The 18,164-nt window shown below is 40.7% G+C and overlaps 1 protein-coding gene across 1 annotated transcript in view; it reads right to left on the bottom strand.

Annotated features, from left to right (window-relative positions):
- Nucleotides 1-12,767, bottom strand: part of VEGFD (vascular endothelial growth factor D) — a 30,910-nt gene extending 18,143 nt beyond the window's left edge. The window contains exon 1 of the mRNA XM_085051613.1: nucleotides 12,156-12,767. Coding sequence (XP_084907739.1) covers nucleotides 12,156-12,245 — 90 coding nt within the window. The 5' untranslated portion in view covers nucleotides 12,246-12,767. The remainder of the gene's footprint in view (nucleotides 1-12,155) is intronic.
- Between the last annotated feature and the right edge of the window lie 5,397 nt (nucleotides 12,768-18,164).

The raw sequence follows: 18,164 nt of genomic DNA, 5'->3' as shown, positions 1-18,164 counted from the left end.
AAAAATGTATCCCATAAGATAAAAAGCAGATAAAAACCCCAAGATAAAAACCAGATTCATAATTAAATGAAGTCACATGTTTTTCAAAACACTGACCTCTTACATGTTCCAAAATTATTCTTCAATTCAAAGAGGAATATCTGTTTTCCTCTATTTTGGCTATGAACAACATCATCAGGAAATGATAACGTGGGTTAGCATTGTGATTTTTGGATAATTACAACTTTTGTCCTTCCAAAAGAAACCATAATGGGCTATCTGTCATCTTCCTAGCAATCCTAGATGCCAGAAAAACCCTAAAAGTAGTCAGCATTGGAAAGAAACAAGAGAAAAAGCAGTGATACATTCAGTGGCCTTTCCCGCCTTGGACACTGACTGAAATCAGACACTGAGTTCATTTCCCCACTGATTTATGTCAGTCCAATGTTTAGCTTATGCACCATGTCATACAGATGCACAATCCCACAGACAGCCTGCACTGTTCAGACTGGGCTCCTTCTTGACTAGTAATGTTGACTGTTAGTATTGACTACAGGGGCTGCAGCTCTGCAGTTTGCACCTTTACTCTATCTTTGACAAGCTCCTAGATTTCCTAGTTAGGAAAAATACATCAAATGGTGTCCAAGAAAGCCAGCAGAATGTACCTTTGTTGAACTCCTTTTTTTTTTTGCAGGTACTGCTCTTTTCAGCCTGACACAGATGGTCTTTGCATTAATGTGTTTCAACACCTCCTGGAGGTATTTTGAACAACTGAGGAAAGATGTGGAGCAAAACATCAAAAAAAAAAAAAAAAAGGCCTGCTGAGGTCCCAAATTTGTTTGGGGACCTATAGCATAAATACATGTGAAATTGTATATAAGAAAATAGACGCATGAATGATCTGCATTGATGAAGATGAATACTATTTTGAGTGTATGGGAAGGCAGAAATAAAGATTGATTGAAATCCATATTTCACTCAATCTGAGCAGAGTCCTGCTAGCATTTTGCTCTGTACTGAAGCACCCTCACCAACCCAGGAAATATATCCTGAAATCTTTACACAAGTGACTACTTTCCTTGTGCCCCAGCCTCACAGTCTTTCTCTGCAGTAGAACATAAACTTCTGCTTAAAGCTAAACACATGTAAGAACTCTTCTGATAAGGAATGTTTTCCTGAGTTAGGGTCACAGATATTATCATGGCAAGTGCTGCAAAAATATCAATGGAAATTTCAACATTACCTCTGTGTCTGGGGCCAGCACAAATGATTAAGGAACCTCCCGATAACCTTGCACTGTTTTATGATCCATCCTCTGAGCAGCTAAGCAATAGAAAGAAGGTAACAGATTCATCTTGCCAGCGAAAGCAGATTGTAGCTGCATAACACAGTGATGATCCTCTTAATGCCATTGTATCATAAACTTGGCCAAACAGGCTTAAGGTAAGGTGAGACTAAAACTTTCAAACCAATCTGTGGGATGGCAGCTTTGTCTCAAAGTGGGGGCACTTGAACACAGAGTACTGGCAGTATGTGAGGATATTTTGAACTTTTTTGCCAGTGTTGTCTTCTTTATGCAGCTGAAGCAACTGCATGCAGTTCAAGAGAAGCCATGTAGGAGACAGACTTGATGCAACCAGAAGGTGAATTCCTCCTGCTCCACTGCTGCCTGAAGGCTAATCTCAGAACTAGACTCAAACCAGTTTAAATACTAGGTGGATGATTCATCACCACATGAAAATACCAAGGAATTTTGCTTCTATATATGCTATACCTGAAAACAACCTCCTTTTCTTCCACGATGCATTCCCCAAGGTGTTTATACCACAGTGTATAAGCTGATTATAGTTGCAGCCTCATCTTGCAGAGATAAAGTGCTTACAGCTCCCTGCAACTTCACAATTATCAAAAATAAAAAAAAAAATCTGATTCCATCATTCTATTCTCACAACTGAATATGAGCTTGTTATCTGAGACTCTTCTTATGGATAATGGAGAAAAATAGGTCCACTGGGTGAACATTTGTCTCATTCTGAAGCCTGTTGAATTAACTGTGTCTCCAAACTGCCTCCTTCTCTCCACTGGTACTGAAGGATGAATTGGCATATCACCAGCTTAGCTGTAGTGAGGGGACCTGAATCCCACTCACTTGAGAATAGTCAAATGAGGTAAAATCCCCTCTCCTAATCCAAAGCACAAGCACTTTCTGAGGTACACAAATATAACCATGCAGGAAGTTCAACTGCACGAGGGTGAGAAGGACCTGGGACTGGCTGAAGGCCAGCCCTGGCAGGTGTTGGGCAGAGGAAAGCATTCCATTCCCTGCCTCAGGGCCATGGTGTAGCTGCCCAGCCATGCTGTGGCTCACAGCACACAGACTGGGAGCTGATGTGGCCAAGGAATTGGAAGGGAGTTCCCGTGGAAAACTTTTGTTCTCACTTGGCAGGAAAATCAAGCAGCTCCTGACATTGTGAAGCCAACACAAAGAAGTGCATTTTCCTGGTGAGAATGACAAGCTGGTGTGGAGCTTTTTCAGTAAGAAAAGCTCTTTGGAGGCTTTTCATCATTATTAATAGCATTTTTATCATTTTTGTGGCTCCTATGAGTTGGGAGTCAGGTACAAACACAAAATAAAGAGGTAGTACCTAACCAGGTGTATATAACCAAGGCAAAAGACAAGAGAAAAGAGAGGAAGGCATTCATCTAAAAGGAACACCAAGGAAACACAGAAGATTCTGCTCAGAGTGATGGGCCATGATTTTGAGGAAGCAGGGGCTCAACAATTGCCAAATTTTATCATAACAAATATTATCTATAATACAGCATCTTGTACCCTTGGGGTGTTGCATAATGGATAAAAAAATGGTGAGAGAATCGTCTGCAGCTTAAAAACATGAGGCTTGGAGGACTGACTTACTGCCCTATCAACAAACGACTGCATTACCCCATAAATATCTGTCATGAGGCATCTAACTGCCACATGTCTGACATACATTAGCTTGCAGTAATTTTATCATCACATTGTATTTCATTTCTGAGAAGAGAAAGAGCATTTACTTTTCAACAGCTCCAGTGAAATCATAATTTTGGTTCTCTGTCAGCTATGAACTTCTGATGTATGAAGTCGCATCCCTGACTCTATTCCCTCTGGAAGCATGATTGTACATTATTAGTGCACAAATAAGCTAGTTTTAATTGTCGTGAACATGACCACAGGGAGACAAAACAATTAGACATTTTGACTTCCTACTAAAATTTTTCTCTGAAACATGTTGGGCTTGTCGTGGGATTTTTATGTGGCTATTACAGTCTTTGTCATCTCAGAAGCATGGATGAAATTTCAGGAGCACGCAGAACTTCACTTCACCTTCAAATGTTGTAAACAAATACTCAAATCTCTTCTAAAAATGTTTCATCTCTCTCAGTGCACTGCCTTGTCCAGACTGAAAATTCCTTTGATCATCACAGTTATAGCATTAATAACCTGGAGGGACATTCTGTTTATGATGGGGACAAGTTTAGGCCCAGTGAAGCAAATTTCCGGCTCTCAGTTTTTAAAAAGGGTGATTTCTCCAGTAAGAGCTGTATTGAAACCATACAGCTATATTGTCCAAGTATATAGCAAAAAAAATATATGCAAAGGAACAGAACTTCTTCACTGAAAAAAGCTCAGGGTATGAAAGCAGTGTAGAGTTGCCAGAGCACAGAAAGAAGGACTGACAGGTATGTTACTTGTGGGCTTGGGAGGAACAGAAAGTGGTCAAACTAATAGTCTGTCCAGATGTTGTATGAGGTGGCAGAAGGCTGACCTGAGACTGTCACATTTCTCACTGATACATTTGTGATGTTTGAGAGCCTCTTTTGCTAAAACCTTGTCAGTCTGACTGAGTGTCTCAGTCATTGTGTCTCAGTCATTGTCTGACTGAGACACAATACCAGAGGAGGAAGCTCTAGACTGTTCCACCTCATGTTCTTTCAGACAGCCTTTCTTGAGAGTTTGTCTTCCTGGGCTCCAGTTTTACTGCGACTGAAGAAGAAGACCTAATTACCCATTTTCTAAACTTGGTGGTCAAGGTGGTGATGAAAGAGCTTCTACTTTAGCTGAAGATGATATGTTTTAACAAGTAAATCATACTAACTACGCTGTGGCTTCAAGACAACAGCTGTTTTATATTTTTAATGGCCTTTTGAACTAGAATAGATCTTTTGTGATGCTACAGCAAACAAATCAGACTTCTTGCACTTTAGTAGCGTGCTTACATTATAAAAATCCTCAGAGATGAGACATTTTGGTTGCTGTATTCTCTCTTGAATAAACCAAAATATTTAAAGCAAATAACTGAAAACATCAGGATCGGACATGGTTTTACAGAAGCATGAATCCCAGAATATTTCATATAATTTTTCATATCCAAAGCAGAGACTGATTATATTTTATCAAAATACCTCTCACAGCTATATACTTCTGGCCAGTTAGGTCTTTACACCAAAATGAGGCACTTTTTTTCCAACCAGCAAACATTTTGAGTATCAGCTACAACTCTCTTTAAACAGAGGTTTCTTCCCACAGCCAGGTTTTTTTCTCTCATGGAAAACATCCTCCAATTGTGATTCTGAATATAACAACATCCACCGTTTGTTGGCAGTTATGGAAAATCTGGAGTGGTAGATAAAAGAAAAGAGTTTGTCTGCTAAGGTATGGATTTTCTCCCTGTTCAAGCCTAGCCATCTACACTGAGGGTTCACCTTTAGTGATCATGCAAAGTATACTCACTTGGTAAATGAAAAAACACAGGTGATTTGTCATAAATGTCCAATGTGATAGCTCCCTGATATATCCTAAATTCTCCTGATAGCCTTGAGAGCATTACAGTACATTTCCTGAACTTATACTATGCTTGTTCATATGGTCATGCGTTGCTGCAATGTGTTGAGGCAGATGTGCTGCTTGATACAGAGCACAGCTAGAACATTATCACTCCACTGTACACAAGGTTAGGTGCTGGCCTAACACTATGACAGGGTGCACACATCAAAAATAGCATAATAAATGTGTTTATAAAGAGCGTGTCCAGGCTGTAGTCACTGTCTTTTGATGTTTGCCTGTTCTTTGGGAGTCACAGGGGTTTGGAGAGTGAGCTTGGAACGGCTCAGTAAGAGAGACCTGGCTGAAATCAGATGACTATGTATTCTTTAAATACTTGAAAATGTTTTTTAACGTGATGAAGGGTCCTTCAGTTAGTGCTTTCATTGGTTTTTGGGTTTGCCCCAAGACAGTTTAATAAATGTTTTGGAAGTGTGACTAGCCAATTGGACAGCTGGGTTTCAAAATGTCACTTCACAAAGCAAAGCCATTGCCAACACTAAATGAACTTATGTTACCCCAATCACATGCACACATTTTCCTGGAATTGTAGTTTTTCTTGAGTAATATTTCCCTAGCAATTCAGAAAAGTATCCTAACATGGTTTCTGAGTCACGCTGCTAATTAAAGTGAAAAGTTTTGCCTGTCCGTGTGGCACATTCTCTATGTGCAAAGTGACATATGATATTGTAACATGATGCAACTTTTTCGCAATTCCACATGACTCAAATAGAATTCCCTCCCCAGCTGCACTCAAACAGTGACCACACTGCAGTCGGTGACCATGAATTCTCAAAACCAACACAGCGTGCTTCCCATGAAAGCACGGCTCAGGCAAACCCATCCTGACATCCTGAGAGTGAGGAAGGAGGTCACTCCTTTCCATACCCATTCATGTGGTGCCCACATTGGATTGCCAAATCCCACGTTTGTGCTCAGGATGACTCTAAGGAAGCAGAACAACCCTAGATGGCGTCCTACCACCAGCTGAGTGGTCACACACGTTAAATCACGTTTGGGGGAAAAATATAAAAAATACGCAGCTGCCCTTCATAAAGGAAGGAAGCTGAATTTTTCTTAATGCAAGAAAACTAAAATAGCCTCTGCAATTGTTCTTCTGTTCATTGATACAGAAGCCCATATGTTGTTCTTTCGCAAGGATGTTAAAAAAAAATTCTGCTTGGTCTTCCCATGGGCAAATGGGGTCTGTGCAGCTGTAGTGGGAGCACTCAGTGTTTTGTTTCCATTCCTCAAATCCCAACAAGATGTGTGAAGATTTGCAAAACATGTTGGGGAGGTAGGAAGCAGGTGGAGAAGTAGATAAGGGAATAGCTCATAGTGAGAGAAATAAGAAATTTCTCAGGAATAAGGATTTCTGTAGGAAAGTTACCATATCAGATTTACCTCCCTGCAGCAGCATATCTCAGGTTGTTTTTCCCTCTCAGCAACATGGTCATTCTGGGACTGCATCTCAAAGCCAAGTCCAAGAAAGGGCAAAGGCCAGTTTAGTAACTAGACTTACTTGCCCTGAGAGAAAGGCCTAAGAGAAACGCAGATCCCACTGTGTGATAACTATAAAAAATATTGTACAAGTTTTTTAAGTGGGAATAAAAATAAATGAGTTATCACCTACAACATCCATACCGTATTTATTTTTCCCAAACACCAATATGCTGTCCACAGGAGATAAGACACAAGTAACTTAGTCTGGAATACAGATAGTGTTGATCAGAAAAAAATCTGCAGACGCCATGGCAGAAGTCTCACAAGCCAGAGTTTGCATCAGTTTGTTTTCAGGCAGACTTTTTCTCTGTTTGCCTCCTGTGGGAGCCTACACTGATACCACCACACCAGTGGTTAGAAACAACACAAATGCCTGTGGGAAGAAAGCACTAGCAGGCTGCAGAAAACAGAAAAAAGCCACACTTGCTGAGCCTGAGCTGATGGCTTGTTTTGTTTGCCTCCAGACCACTAATTAACAAAAAGATGGCCCACTGCCTTCCAAACCTGCCTTTTTGGCTCCCCTTGCTTTCACAGACTTTCAGATGTGAGCTACAACTGATGGCAAAGTTTAATTAGTGCTGTCCTTATTTCAAAGAACTGATTATTGGATTTCTCAAACGCTGCATCTGATTAATGTACACAGCCTGGAGTACTTCTCCAAGCTGTGTTCCATCCTCAGACATTACAATCCTAGCTGAGATGGACTGGATCGGATCTGCAGCTGGGAGGGATTTTTGTGCTATTTCTCATGAGTGAGAACTGTTCTTGATAAAGTAGCAGAGAGTTAGTAATTCCCTTTCCAAACTGATAAGAGCCAAGGACAGATGCTGTGTGGCATGATAACAATACAGGATTGTTCTGCTTTCCTTCAGTGTACCTTGTCAAGAGAGTAGCAGGTAATTCAGAACAAATTGGCTTTCCTCATGTCTTCCCTAATAGCTTCTCACTTCTGTAGGAAAAACACAATCATTTCTGCAGGAATGCAGTAAGTATATTTTCACACATTTTTGGCTCATCATGCCTATCAGAGATGGTAATCACAGAGAATCAAAAGCAGCAGTGACAAAACTGGGAGAATAAAATACTTCTGAAAACCACAATTTCATAATATTTGCTTAGAAGAGTTTCCTGACTTTGAAAGGAAGCTGGATTTGAGGATGAAAAGCCTAATTTAAACAGAGAAATTGTTTCCAATGACATTTCAAGTTGCTTTTTCTAGCAGTTAAGCAGTTTTTCAGGAGTTGCCTTTGAGGAAGACATCCCATGAGATAGAAGATTTGTTAGAATCTAACTTTTCTAGAAACTGAGCAACATTTGCAAGCAGGGTTTAGAGAGCTGGTTAATTACTTGTGTAGATCTCTCTGAAAACCAGTGTCAGTTATAATTACAGAGACAAAAGCTTACAGCCAGCTCTGCTGCTCAGGTTTCCTCACGGAGCTCTGTTTCAGCTGTACAGACAGACAGACTGCAGCTGGCTCTTGGAAAGGAGATGTAAACAGCTTCCTGATTCCTTCCACCCATGGTGTGATGGCTCTCCAGAATTTCCATGCTTCCCCAAGGGCAAAGAATTCTCCACTTAGGTGGTCCAGGGCCTCAGGATGATGGGGAAGTGCTGCTTCACTCTCACAGGTGGACAAGGACTGTGTTCCAGCTGTGTTTGGAAAGTGGTTTTGCCCTCTGTCCAGTTCCCAGTGACAGCAGGAGATTAGGAAGATGTGTTTGAGCAAGAACGACCACTCGAGGCTTTATCAAGGCTTAGTGCAGAAGTAAAAACAGATTTAGCTGTGGAAAAGGAGTGAATGTAACAGGGAGCAGCCATGTTTACTTCCCAGCTAAGTACATCTAATTCTTGGTCTTTTGATCAGAAGGCAGCTTTATAGTTCAGGGTCACTCATCAGACCTATCCACTACCTCTTTAACAAAACCAAAGGAGGGTTCCACATGGGGAGAACACCTCTGCAAAAAGAAAAGGCTGTGAGTCTGTTTAACCTGGGAGAGACCAGCTGTCCTTTCCTCTTGCCTGTCCCCCAACACTTTATTAATAATGTGAAGTGGCAGAAGAGAGCCGGGAGCAATGAGACTTAAATTCTCAGAGATCAAGACTTGCAGGCTCGTTAGAGAGGCAGTTTTAGTGTTGGAAGGCAGAAGCAGCTCTGATGGATCGTTGGCTTTTCTTGGCAAAAAATTTGTCGCAGCTCTGATGAATATAGGACATAGCTCTTCGTATCTAATTTTAAAATTCTGGAAAAAGTAGTTTATGTCTGTTGCTGCTCTAGGAGAGGAAAAATTTGAGGGGGAGAGGCAGAAAGAGAGACAGTGAGATTTGCGGTTCTCTAGCTGAGAGGTTCCAAAATGTAAGAGACTGTTGGGACAAAAGCTTCAATAAGGATTTTTTAAAGCATTTCCTGATGAAAAAAAACTTAGAAAAATAATTCTCAGTCTTCAGAAAACCCATGTGGAAATCTAACTCTTCCATGAGGACTTCATATGTCGGGTTGGCATCCTGAACCAAGCCACTGATGTGGAATGGCCAGCCTTGTCATCCATTCAGCTCTGGAGCTGAGCCTTGTTGGACACCTCTGTGGCTGTTCTGCCCCTGTCTGAGGCTGCCCACTGCTTCCCACATGAGCCTGTATTCCAGCTGTGCCTCAGACTGCCAGACATTTGATGTTCAGACCAAAACTTTCCATACCTGGTGCCTCAAAGTTATTTCAATGATTTTGGTTTTTTGCTTTCTCTGTCAAAATGGTTTGACCACAGTGGAGGATGAAGATCTTCCTTTGTCCGTGAAAAAAAAAATTCTGTTTCCCTACAGTGAATCACAGATGTGAAGTTTTGACACCTGAGGAACCTTTCTTGGCCCAGATGTGTCTACTGCTATCTTTGAAAGAAATCCACAAAGCCTCCCAGAGCAGCAGCAGCAGAGACGTCCCAGGGCTTTGCAGCAAACAGGTCCTGTGCTGACTCCAGTCCATCCAGGAGTGGAGCAGGACATGGGTGCTGGTCACCCATGGGTGCAAGTCCAGCCCATGGGGCTGAGAGCACAGGACCTGCCCTTCTTCCCCCTCAGGCCACAGGGGTCTGGCATCCAGGAATGGGGAGATGCTGGATTTGCCTGTGGGAGGGCAAGGAGATAGCTGGTGGAAGAGGGCAAGACCTGGCTGAGGAGGCTAAGATCATCTTTGGAGACCAGAACTGGAAATGGGTCAGGAAAAGGAAAGGTGGGGAAGTTAAGACCACAGGGACAAAGCAAGAAGCTATGGATGGAGAAGGGAAGGAGGAACCATGGTCAGGAATGACTGGAAAGCAAAAGGGTCCATTAGGGCTGACTCTGAGAAACTTGGACAGAGCTCCTGAGGGTCTGAGAGAGGAGAGGGACATCCCTATCCAGAATGAAAAAAAGCAGGAAGGAGGGTGGGACATGGATAGCACAAACAAGAGACCAGTGGGAAAACTGAGTCCCTGAGTCCTGGAGGTGAGGGAACACAGGTCAAATGCTGGGGGTAGGAAAGGTCAGGAATGGAGAGAGGAAGGAGTTAGGCCTGACAGGCAAGGAATACATGTACATGGTGGGGAAAAGGGATTCCTGTGCCTAGAAGAAGATGGTGTTTTTGAAGGGTGAGGAAAAGCCAAGTGCCATGGAGATACTTGCAGGATTACAGCAGTTTCTACATAAGCTTTTTAACATTCTTACCTTTAATCAGGATGCTTGGAGGGGAATAAGAGAGTATTTAAATCTTTAGCCCCCCAAAACTCAGTTGTATGATACCACACTGACACCACCTGATGGTTTAAAGCATGAACAGGTTTAAAATTTCAGGTGTCCTGGGCAGAGCTCACCTAACTTAAATTCATATATGGGGGGCAGAGCAGGTTGCTGGTGCTTAAGCCTTCCTAGGCCCCATTAGTTGTGTGTTACCTGCATCCTGACCTTGTGGGTTTTATCTAGGGAATGCGAATGTTGATTTTAAAGAAATTTACAAAAATGAGGTAGGGTAGGTGAATGCAATACATCATTTCTGCATACTGCAAATTCAATTTCAGGCACAAATAGTAAAAATAGTCATAACCCTGAGTACCATCCAACATGAAGGACTTTTTGTGGTGTAGTTCCACATATGTACACACACAGAAGCCCAGAGTTCATAGATTAGAAAGCAACCCAGAAACCTAATATCCTATGTAAAACATTAATAGGAAAACAAACAGTTTAGCCAAAAATCTCTGTCTAGATCAAAAAACCTCAACAAGCAGAAAGCCAATCTTTTCCCTTTGGCAATCAGCAGCCAATGCTAGTGAAATGCAGCCCTTTTTGAGTGTGATCTATAAGATTCCTTTAGGATAGTCTTGGAAACTATCAGTGAATTGTTTCAAGAACAGTAGCCTGTGGCTAAGCTGGCTGCTTGACAGCAGTAGCCAAATTTCAGTGAAAATAATCACATTTGTACATATGTTGGATGGACAATCCTATCACAGTGAATAGACTGTAAGCCAGTTTAAGCTAGCAAGAAGAAGTCTTGCATTTCCTCTAGGCAAAGTGGATATGGATTCAAAGTTTATAATTAAAGGACCTTCTAGTGGTATTACTATTGTGCTGAATAAACTTGGGTCCCACATGAGGACAGTATTACCACCCCTGCCAATTATGAAATGGTTACTATTCTGTATTAAAAAGCATGTTCTGGCTTAAATAAAGTGATTCCTACAAGTACAAAACCAGTGATTTGTCATGCAGTGCACGAAGTTGATGTATGAAACAAGGCTGATTACTCTGTCCTAATGTCTTCAAAGAATTGATTGCTGAGGTTGTAAATGAAAAGCTTGTGAGCAGTCAGCAGGCATCAGTCATCCTGGGGCACACATTGCTCACCACTGCTGACTGATTGGGCTGGCAACAGCAGTCTGCAATTAGGCACACAACTTAGCATTTCTTTTCTAAAGCACAGGTCAGCATGCAGCAGGCTCACAGACTGGTGTGTGGTCATGGCTTGCAAGCAGGAGGTTTTCTGAAGTGAAAACAAAAATATTAGCTTGTTTTGCTGTGCTAGTGAAAAACAAATAATTTGTTCTGGACCACACACTGAATTAATCATTTTTGGACAGACTGCACATGTAGATACTTGTTCCAGTTTTTGTTCTGCTTTTTCTAAATGATTGCCCTGGATATTCTCAGGTTGTCTCAAAGTCAGATCTCAAAAATCCTACTCCCTCGATGAGGCTTCAACTTAAATTTTGTTTCATGTATTATATTCAGAAAAAAAAAATTTCCAGGCAATGTGCTCTATTATTACAATTTGCTGTTTATTTTAAAAACCTATATAACTTCTTCTAATGAAGCAAAAGAAAAAATCTTTGATTTCTGGCAAACAAGTGAAACACTGATGAACACGTGTTTTACAGGGAAAATTTCAATGCCAGCATACTAATTCCCGCAATTATAAACACCCGAAATTAAAAAAAAGTATATCTAACAAATATTCAAAATGCTCTGACTCACACAGTTTTTTCAGATTTTTCTTTTATTTTTCATGATTGAAACTAGAATTTTAACTCCAGAACAAAGTATAAAACAGGTACTTAATAACTAGTAGAAAAAGTAATAAAATGTTAAACAGAGAATATGGATTTAAATTCCTTGCAGATTCATTTTCCTCTGTGGCTGCTAAACATCTCTGCAACTAAACCATCACCAAAGAAAAAACAACAACCCATTACCAAATCAGCAAGAAACCCACTACCTTGCACATTAAATGTAAGTAATTCTGGCAATTTGTATTATTAAGAATCACAGTAAATAAAGTTCACTTACCTTTACAGATCCATTCTCATAGTCAGATCCTTGCATCAGATGTAGAAAAGAAACTATGAAAATATTCACAGTTGCCCACGGTTTGTACATTCTGATGTTTAAAATCCACAGGTTACTACGCAGTTGTTGTACAGCTGGAGGTGTCTGTTTCAAAAGGCATTTCTCCACCACCAATACAGAAAAGCTTCCAGAAATTCTCTTATAAACTCACAAAGGATTCCAACATCTGAGAGTAAATATCTGTCTCTCAAAACAATTGTAAGTTCTTCTAGAGAATGTAATTTCTTAGAGCAGATCTTAGATACACTTGAAATAAAATCATGATAAGGTTTTAAATAGATATATATCTGTATGTATACACATACACACTCACAAGTGATCAGGTATGCATTCCAACTAATGAAGTTACTATATCTTCCACCAAGACACAAAGAGACATTCAAAATCCATCTGTGGTCCAGAAAGTGTAAGAAATCTGCTCGATTCTGTGCTCCGTGTTACAGCAGGCTTTTAAGATGGTAGTGCAATGGCCAGTGTTTTGAGCCGAGAGCTGTAATCCAACTCTGTATTAAAACTTTTTTCACAACCTTCATGGAAGCTTGCAGAAGCATGTGTCTTAAATCTGATACAGACTTTGGCAGTAACACAGGCAAATTTTGGCTCAAATCCCATTTTCTTCCTACCAATAGCATAGCAGTTTTTAAACTAACTGATGCAATCTAGACTCCCATTATTTTAAAGAAGATTACCTGAAACATGAAACTTCAGCACACGTTCTTACACCGCACACATATTTAAAGTTACTTGTCTGAAAAAAAAAAAAAGAGGGAGGCAAAGGAAAAGAAAAAACTGACTTTCTTTCATGTGTTCTATCTTATGTGTCATAGGGCTTTCTGAATGGATTTTAAAAAACGAAGTAAAAAACTATCTCTAACAACAAACAAGATTTTGATTTTTTTAAAAGAAAACCCATGAAGCTACAGATATAATAGGATAAAATCTGTTTTGATTGCAGCGAAACACAACCAGCATTTCTGCTGCAAGTTAAGTATGTATTTTGTCTGTATATCTGCAGTTTAAAACAGAAATTTAAAAACAGAGATTGATAATTTAAAATTATATCAGATGGGACAAAGGATCCGATAATTATGCTTGTTGAATCTATATTGCTGTACTCATATATACTGTGCTCAGGAGAATATTTCCACTCTCACATGTCTTAGTGTTTGCAGAATCAGACTCTATGGTTGTTAACATAAAACTGTCCTGGTTTCCTACCTCTGATGTCCAAGCAAGTGCTCTCTTAAATATAAGTCACACTTCTCTACCTACCATTAGGCTGAAGAATTTCTTCTTAACTATTCACCACAAATGTACATAAGAAAGAAAATTATTTTAACTTAGTCTTTCCAGTTGTTGTCTGTTAACCATCATTAGGTTTTAAAAAAATATATGTAACTCTATAATTTTTTTAGCTTTTTCTTTTCCCACTTGTTTTGTGAAAGCAATCTATTTCTCTTTCTTTTTGCTTCCTCATCCCCCCCCACCCCCACCCCACACTGGACAGTACAAGGACAGCAGGAATTTCACATTTTTGAAATGGGAGTGAAAAAGCTGCTTTGTCAGTGTACCTGCTGCTCCCCCTTACACCTCCTCTGCACCCAGCTGGCAGAGATGTTCACAGTTTTGCAGACCCCACACTACAAGGGTCACCCTGAGTCTGTGCTGTACTTTACAGTTAAAATACTTTAACCATTCCATTAATCATTTTAAATTATTGTGTTGTCTAATGCTTATGTGTGGTCACCTTGACCTCATTTAATGTTTCTGTTTCACTTCTGATACTAATATCCATCTCCTTGCAGGAGCTGAAAGTGTGTTAGATAAGAAATGGATCTGCCTTAGCCTCGGATGCACAGCTTCCGTGTAAGGGATCAAACCAAAAATAACCACTGTAGGCTCAGGACTGCATGAAAATAACTTTCTATCAACCTGCAGTTAACTGGAGGGAGTGTCTGGCCATACTCATCTCTCATTTATGGGATCATTTGGAGCACAGACCCAGAATCAAGGGAGAATGAAGGAGCAATTGATGCCCTCATGCCTGAAAGCCTGGTGAGTGGGATCCTCACACAGCCTGTCTGCAGCACAGTTCAGGGATGAGCTGCTCTGTTCCTGTGGGAGGGCTGATGCCAAATGCCCACAACCTGCCCTTAAGGGACTCTGAGCAATCCAGCATTAGAAAACGATGGCTGTTTGGTTTGGAAATGTTGGAGGGAAACACCTCAGTAGCATTTTCTGTATGTTAGAGTTCATCACTATTACTTACTGAGTTCAGCTCTGAATTACAAATGCATGTGGAAAGACCAAGCCTGTATCTTTCTCAAAGGAAACCATTCATCAGAAAAGGTCACCCACCTCTGGCTTTAAGGGGCTTTTTAGCAGGAAGACTGAACTGACCCTCAGGCACTGAATCAAACTCATTTATACAAGAGCAAGTTAGATGCAGGCAGAAGACAAAAGGTACCTAGTCTCTCCCTTAGGACCCTTTGGTTAACTGCAGAGGACTTTAAATCTGGCTCAAAGCTGTTGGTGAAAGCAAAGGCAAAGCAAGAGAAACCAGCTGATAGGACAGCAGAGCAACTCAGATAATGAATTTCTGGGAAACTCTTTTCACCATCTGTATTACTGTGCCCATCACATTCCCTATAGTTCTTGTCTCTTTCCTCAATTCAGGATAAGAATTGGTTCTTCCTTCAACACCACCTCAGCCCTGCTCCTTATATAGCTTTCTTATGATTTTTCCTGCCTACTGTTTGAGAACAATTTAAATGCTTTATGTTGGAGCTCAAATCTCAGACGTATGTTGAGATTATGTTGCTGACTGCCTGCACCAGCAGTGAACAGACACGCTGTCTGGCCAGACACCTCTGTTTTCATTTAATTTATTAGCACAAGTTAGCAATACACACACTCTAGTTTCTTCTTTTATCTCAGTCAGCTATTGTAGGACACCCTACTCTGCTCTGCGCAGGGCTGGGGTATGTATTTCTTGTAAAACCTAGTACTGTCTAAAAAGAGGCTTAAATAAAATTTACATGACTATTTAAATTACTCGAGTAGCTGAATAATCAGCTCCACTGACATCAGCAAGGCTAACTAATGCATAATGAACTGAAATTTCAAACATTTATGCCACCTTCGGGTAAGCAGCTAATTCATTAATATTGTGGCAATGAGTTATCTCTTTGCAAGAAGAGCTTAAAATTTTGTTTAGTTAAATCTGTTTTTAATACTGATCAGCACTGATGTCTGAAATGGATGAACAATACAGATTAAAATTTTAAATCTATTTATCTGCAAGCATTATGTACGATTTTTTCAATAATATTTGAAGTATGAGTCTTTCTTCCAGTCTCACATATTGCACTGAAACCCTGAATCACTGATTCCTGTGCTCTCTCTTTGTGATGGAAGAGAACATATAAATGACCCAGAACTTGGTAAATGAATGGATTAATCATCATTTCTCGGTATTTTCCACTAAGTTTTAAGATAGAATATGCAGACCAAGTGCAGCTTATTTAACAGAACTGCTCACTGTGGTGCACTGAGGGTTCTATACTTGGACTTCACAGCACATAAAGAGAAAAAAGACCAGTACAGATGACTAGAACTCAGAAAACAGCACCATATTTAACTCGAGCATTTCTTGCATGCGTACACACCCAAGGAACAGAAGAATTTCTTGACAATGCTGAACAACTCATTCTTCAAGCTGAAATCCTTTCAGGTGAGACAGTAAATTCCTTTGGTAATCTGAAAATAACTTAGGCCTGCAGATAGACCCATCCTAGTGTCACTATTTGCCAGAAAGAACTAAAAGGGAACACCTCAAACAAAAAAAACAAATCCTCATTTGTAAAAATGCAACAAAACACCAAAGGAAGATATTTCAGGCTTTTGACAGAAGAGTAAGCCATGAATCAAGAGGACTATTCAGAAGGTTTGTGAGGATATGCCCTAAATAAACTCCAATTAAATTGATCAGCTTCAGTTTGCAAAGGTGAAATTGGAGATAAAAGCAGTTCACAACCTTTACTTCCAATAAAGTATTGTTTCACCAGCTACTTCAGGCTTGAAAGCTCCACACCATTCCAAGTTTCAATATGGCACAATGTTCAGGATAATAACATAATTCCCAATGAAGGTCACTAAGTATTTTCAAGATGATTCTATAAGCAGATCTGTACATTCCCTCTAAGTAATCCATACGCAGAGGAACTTTTGTTTTCTTGAAAATTACATAAAAAAAGAAAAACTGGGACAGTTTATAAAATATTGCAAACAAGGATCTAACTTAGATTTTATAGAGCACTCATGCCATAGCAGTTATATGGCAATCTGGTCACCCAGAACACATTATTAACCAATTATCAAGTAATTATTAAATTTTAAACATTTTTAAAATAAAGCAGTGTTTATTAAAATGGCTACTGGCATCAGAAATTTCTGTCAAATAGCAGAATGCTTGAAACATCACACTAATGCTAAGTTGGACTGATAGAATTCAGGAAAAAAATATGGAAAATCCCATCCACAGAATCTCAGATTCAGTGCACAAGAAGTGCCAAAGCTGGGCTAGCGGAGCAATGGGGACAGCACCACAGAGCCAGATCCAGAGCCATCCCTCTCACAACGCTGCTTCATCTCCTCAGGTTATGCTTTAGCTGCCCTTAAATTAGATCATTTAATTGCCTTCTTGCTGCAGCAAACCTGGAGCTCAGAGCAGGATGCAAAATCTGCCGGGGAAGCGGGGAAATCCCGCTGGGCGCCTCTGCTGCGCTCCGGGCTGCAGTGGCTCAGCTGCTCTCCTTGCTTCACCCAGCTGGCTGAGAGCTCAGCGGGAATGTCCGCACAAGCTGCAAACACACCCTTGGCTGAAGGGCAGGCATGCTCCCGGCTCTCCACAGCATCCCCTGGCTCGGCTCTCCCTGCTCCTGGGAGGGACGCCCTTGCTCATGGAGGAGCGCCGTCAGCAAAAGGCAGATACAAATCACAAACAAACATTGTTGGTTGAGCTTCTGAGAGATGTAAACACCTTGGAATTGTTGTGGTTTTGAATAGCCTCTGCCCCAACCTCATGAAGAGCGCAGCTGCCTTGTTGCCCTTCACTAGTTCACATTTGTAATGGCTAATGCATGGGAAGATGGAAAAACCCCCTGGGGGATGGCTGCTGTGCTGAGCGACAGCTTTAGCTCAAGTGTGAAGAAATTTGTGCTTTTGTTTCAGTGCTTCCTCTGTGTCTGTGTAACTCCAACTCTAAGAAGTCTGACCTACACAGCCCCTGATCCAGAAAGCAAGAACTCTCTCTGGATTCCTGTTATTCATATTTATCTACAATTATGGGAGCTCTGTATCTGCTTGTCTGCACATCCATCTGTGTTTACATAACTGGTAATGAGGGCACAACTGAAACAATAATCAAACTTTAATTACAGAGGTGTGTAATAGCATTCACAAGCCTTTATTTGGCTTGTTACTTTTATAAGTTCTCATTTCTTTCTACAGAGAAGTAGGAGAAGCTGAACATAAAGATAAAACAGATCTCACAGCTAGGGAGAAGAAAGGGGGAAGGTGGGAAGATAGGGGATAGGAGAAAGAGAAGAGAGAGGAGGAAGGAGAGGAGGAACTCTGACCAGATAATATCCTTCACACCTATCACTGACTGTAGCCTCCAGAGTGACTGTGAAGCACTGGCTGGTGTTCAGGTACATCTGAGGATCACTACCTGTTCAAGTCAGGTGTCTGAAACACTTCACAAAGCCCAGGCAGGAAGCAATTTCCAGGAGGATGTGTTCAACATCCAGAGTTCAACGGGTACATTCAGTTTGAGCTTTCATCCTCAGCTACTGTACAGTAAGGAAGGGAAGTATAACTGCAAAGTGCAGTGAGTATCCAGATTACTGAATCCTGAAGGTGTTGGAAGCAAAGGAGATGAACTCGTGG

This window comes from Lichenostomus cassidix, chromosome 1 (assembly GCF_008360975.1).
Source record: "Lichenostomus cassidix isolate B80296 chromosome 1, HeHo_3.0, whole genome shotgun sequence".
Taxonomy (NCBI): Eukaryota; Metazoa; Chordata; class Aves; order Passeriformes; family Meliphagidae; genus Lichenostomus; species Lichenostomus cassidix.
The sequence above is the reverse complement of the archived record's forward strand: the minus strand, read 5'-3'. Positions and strand labels throughout refer to the sequence as shown.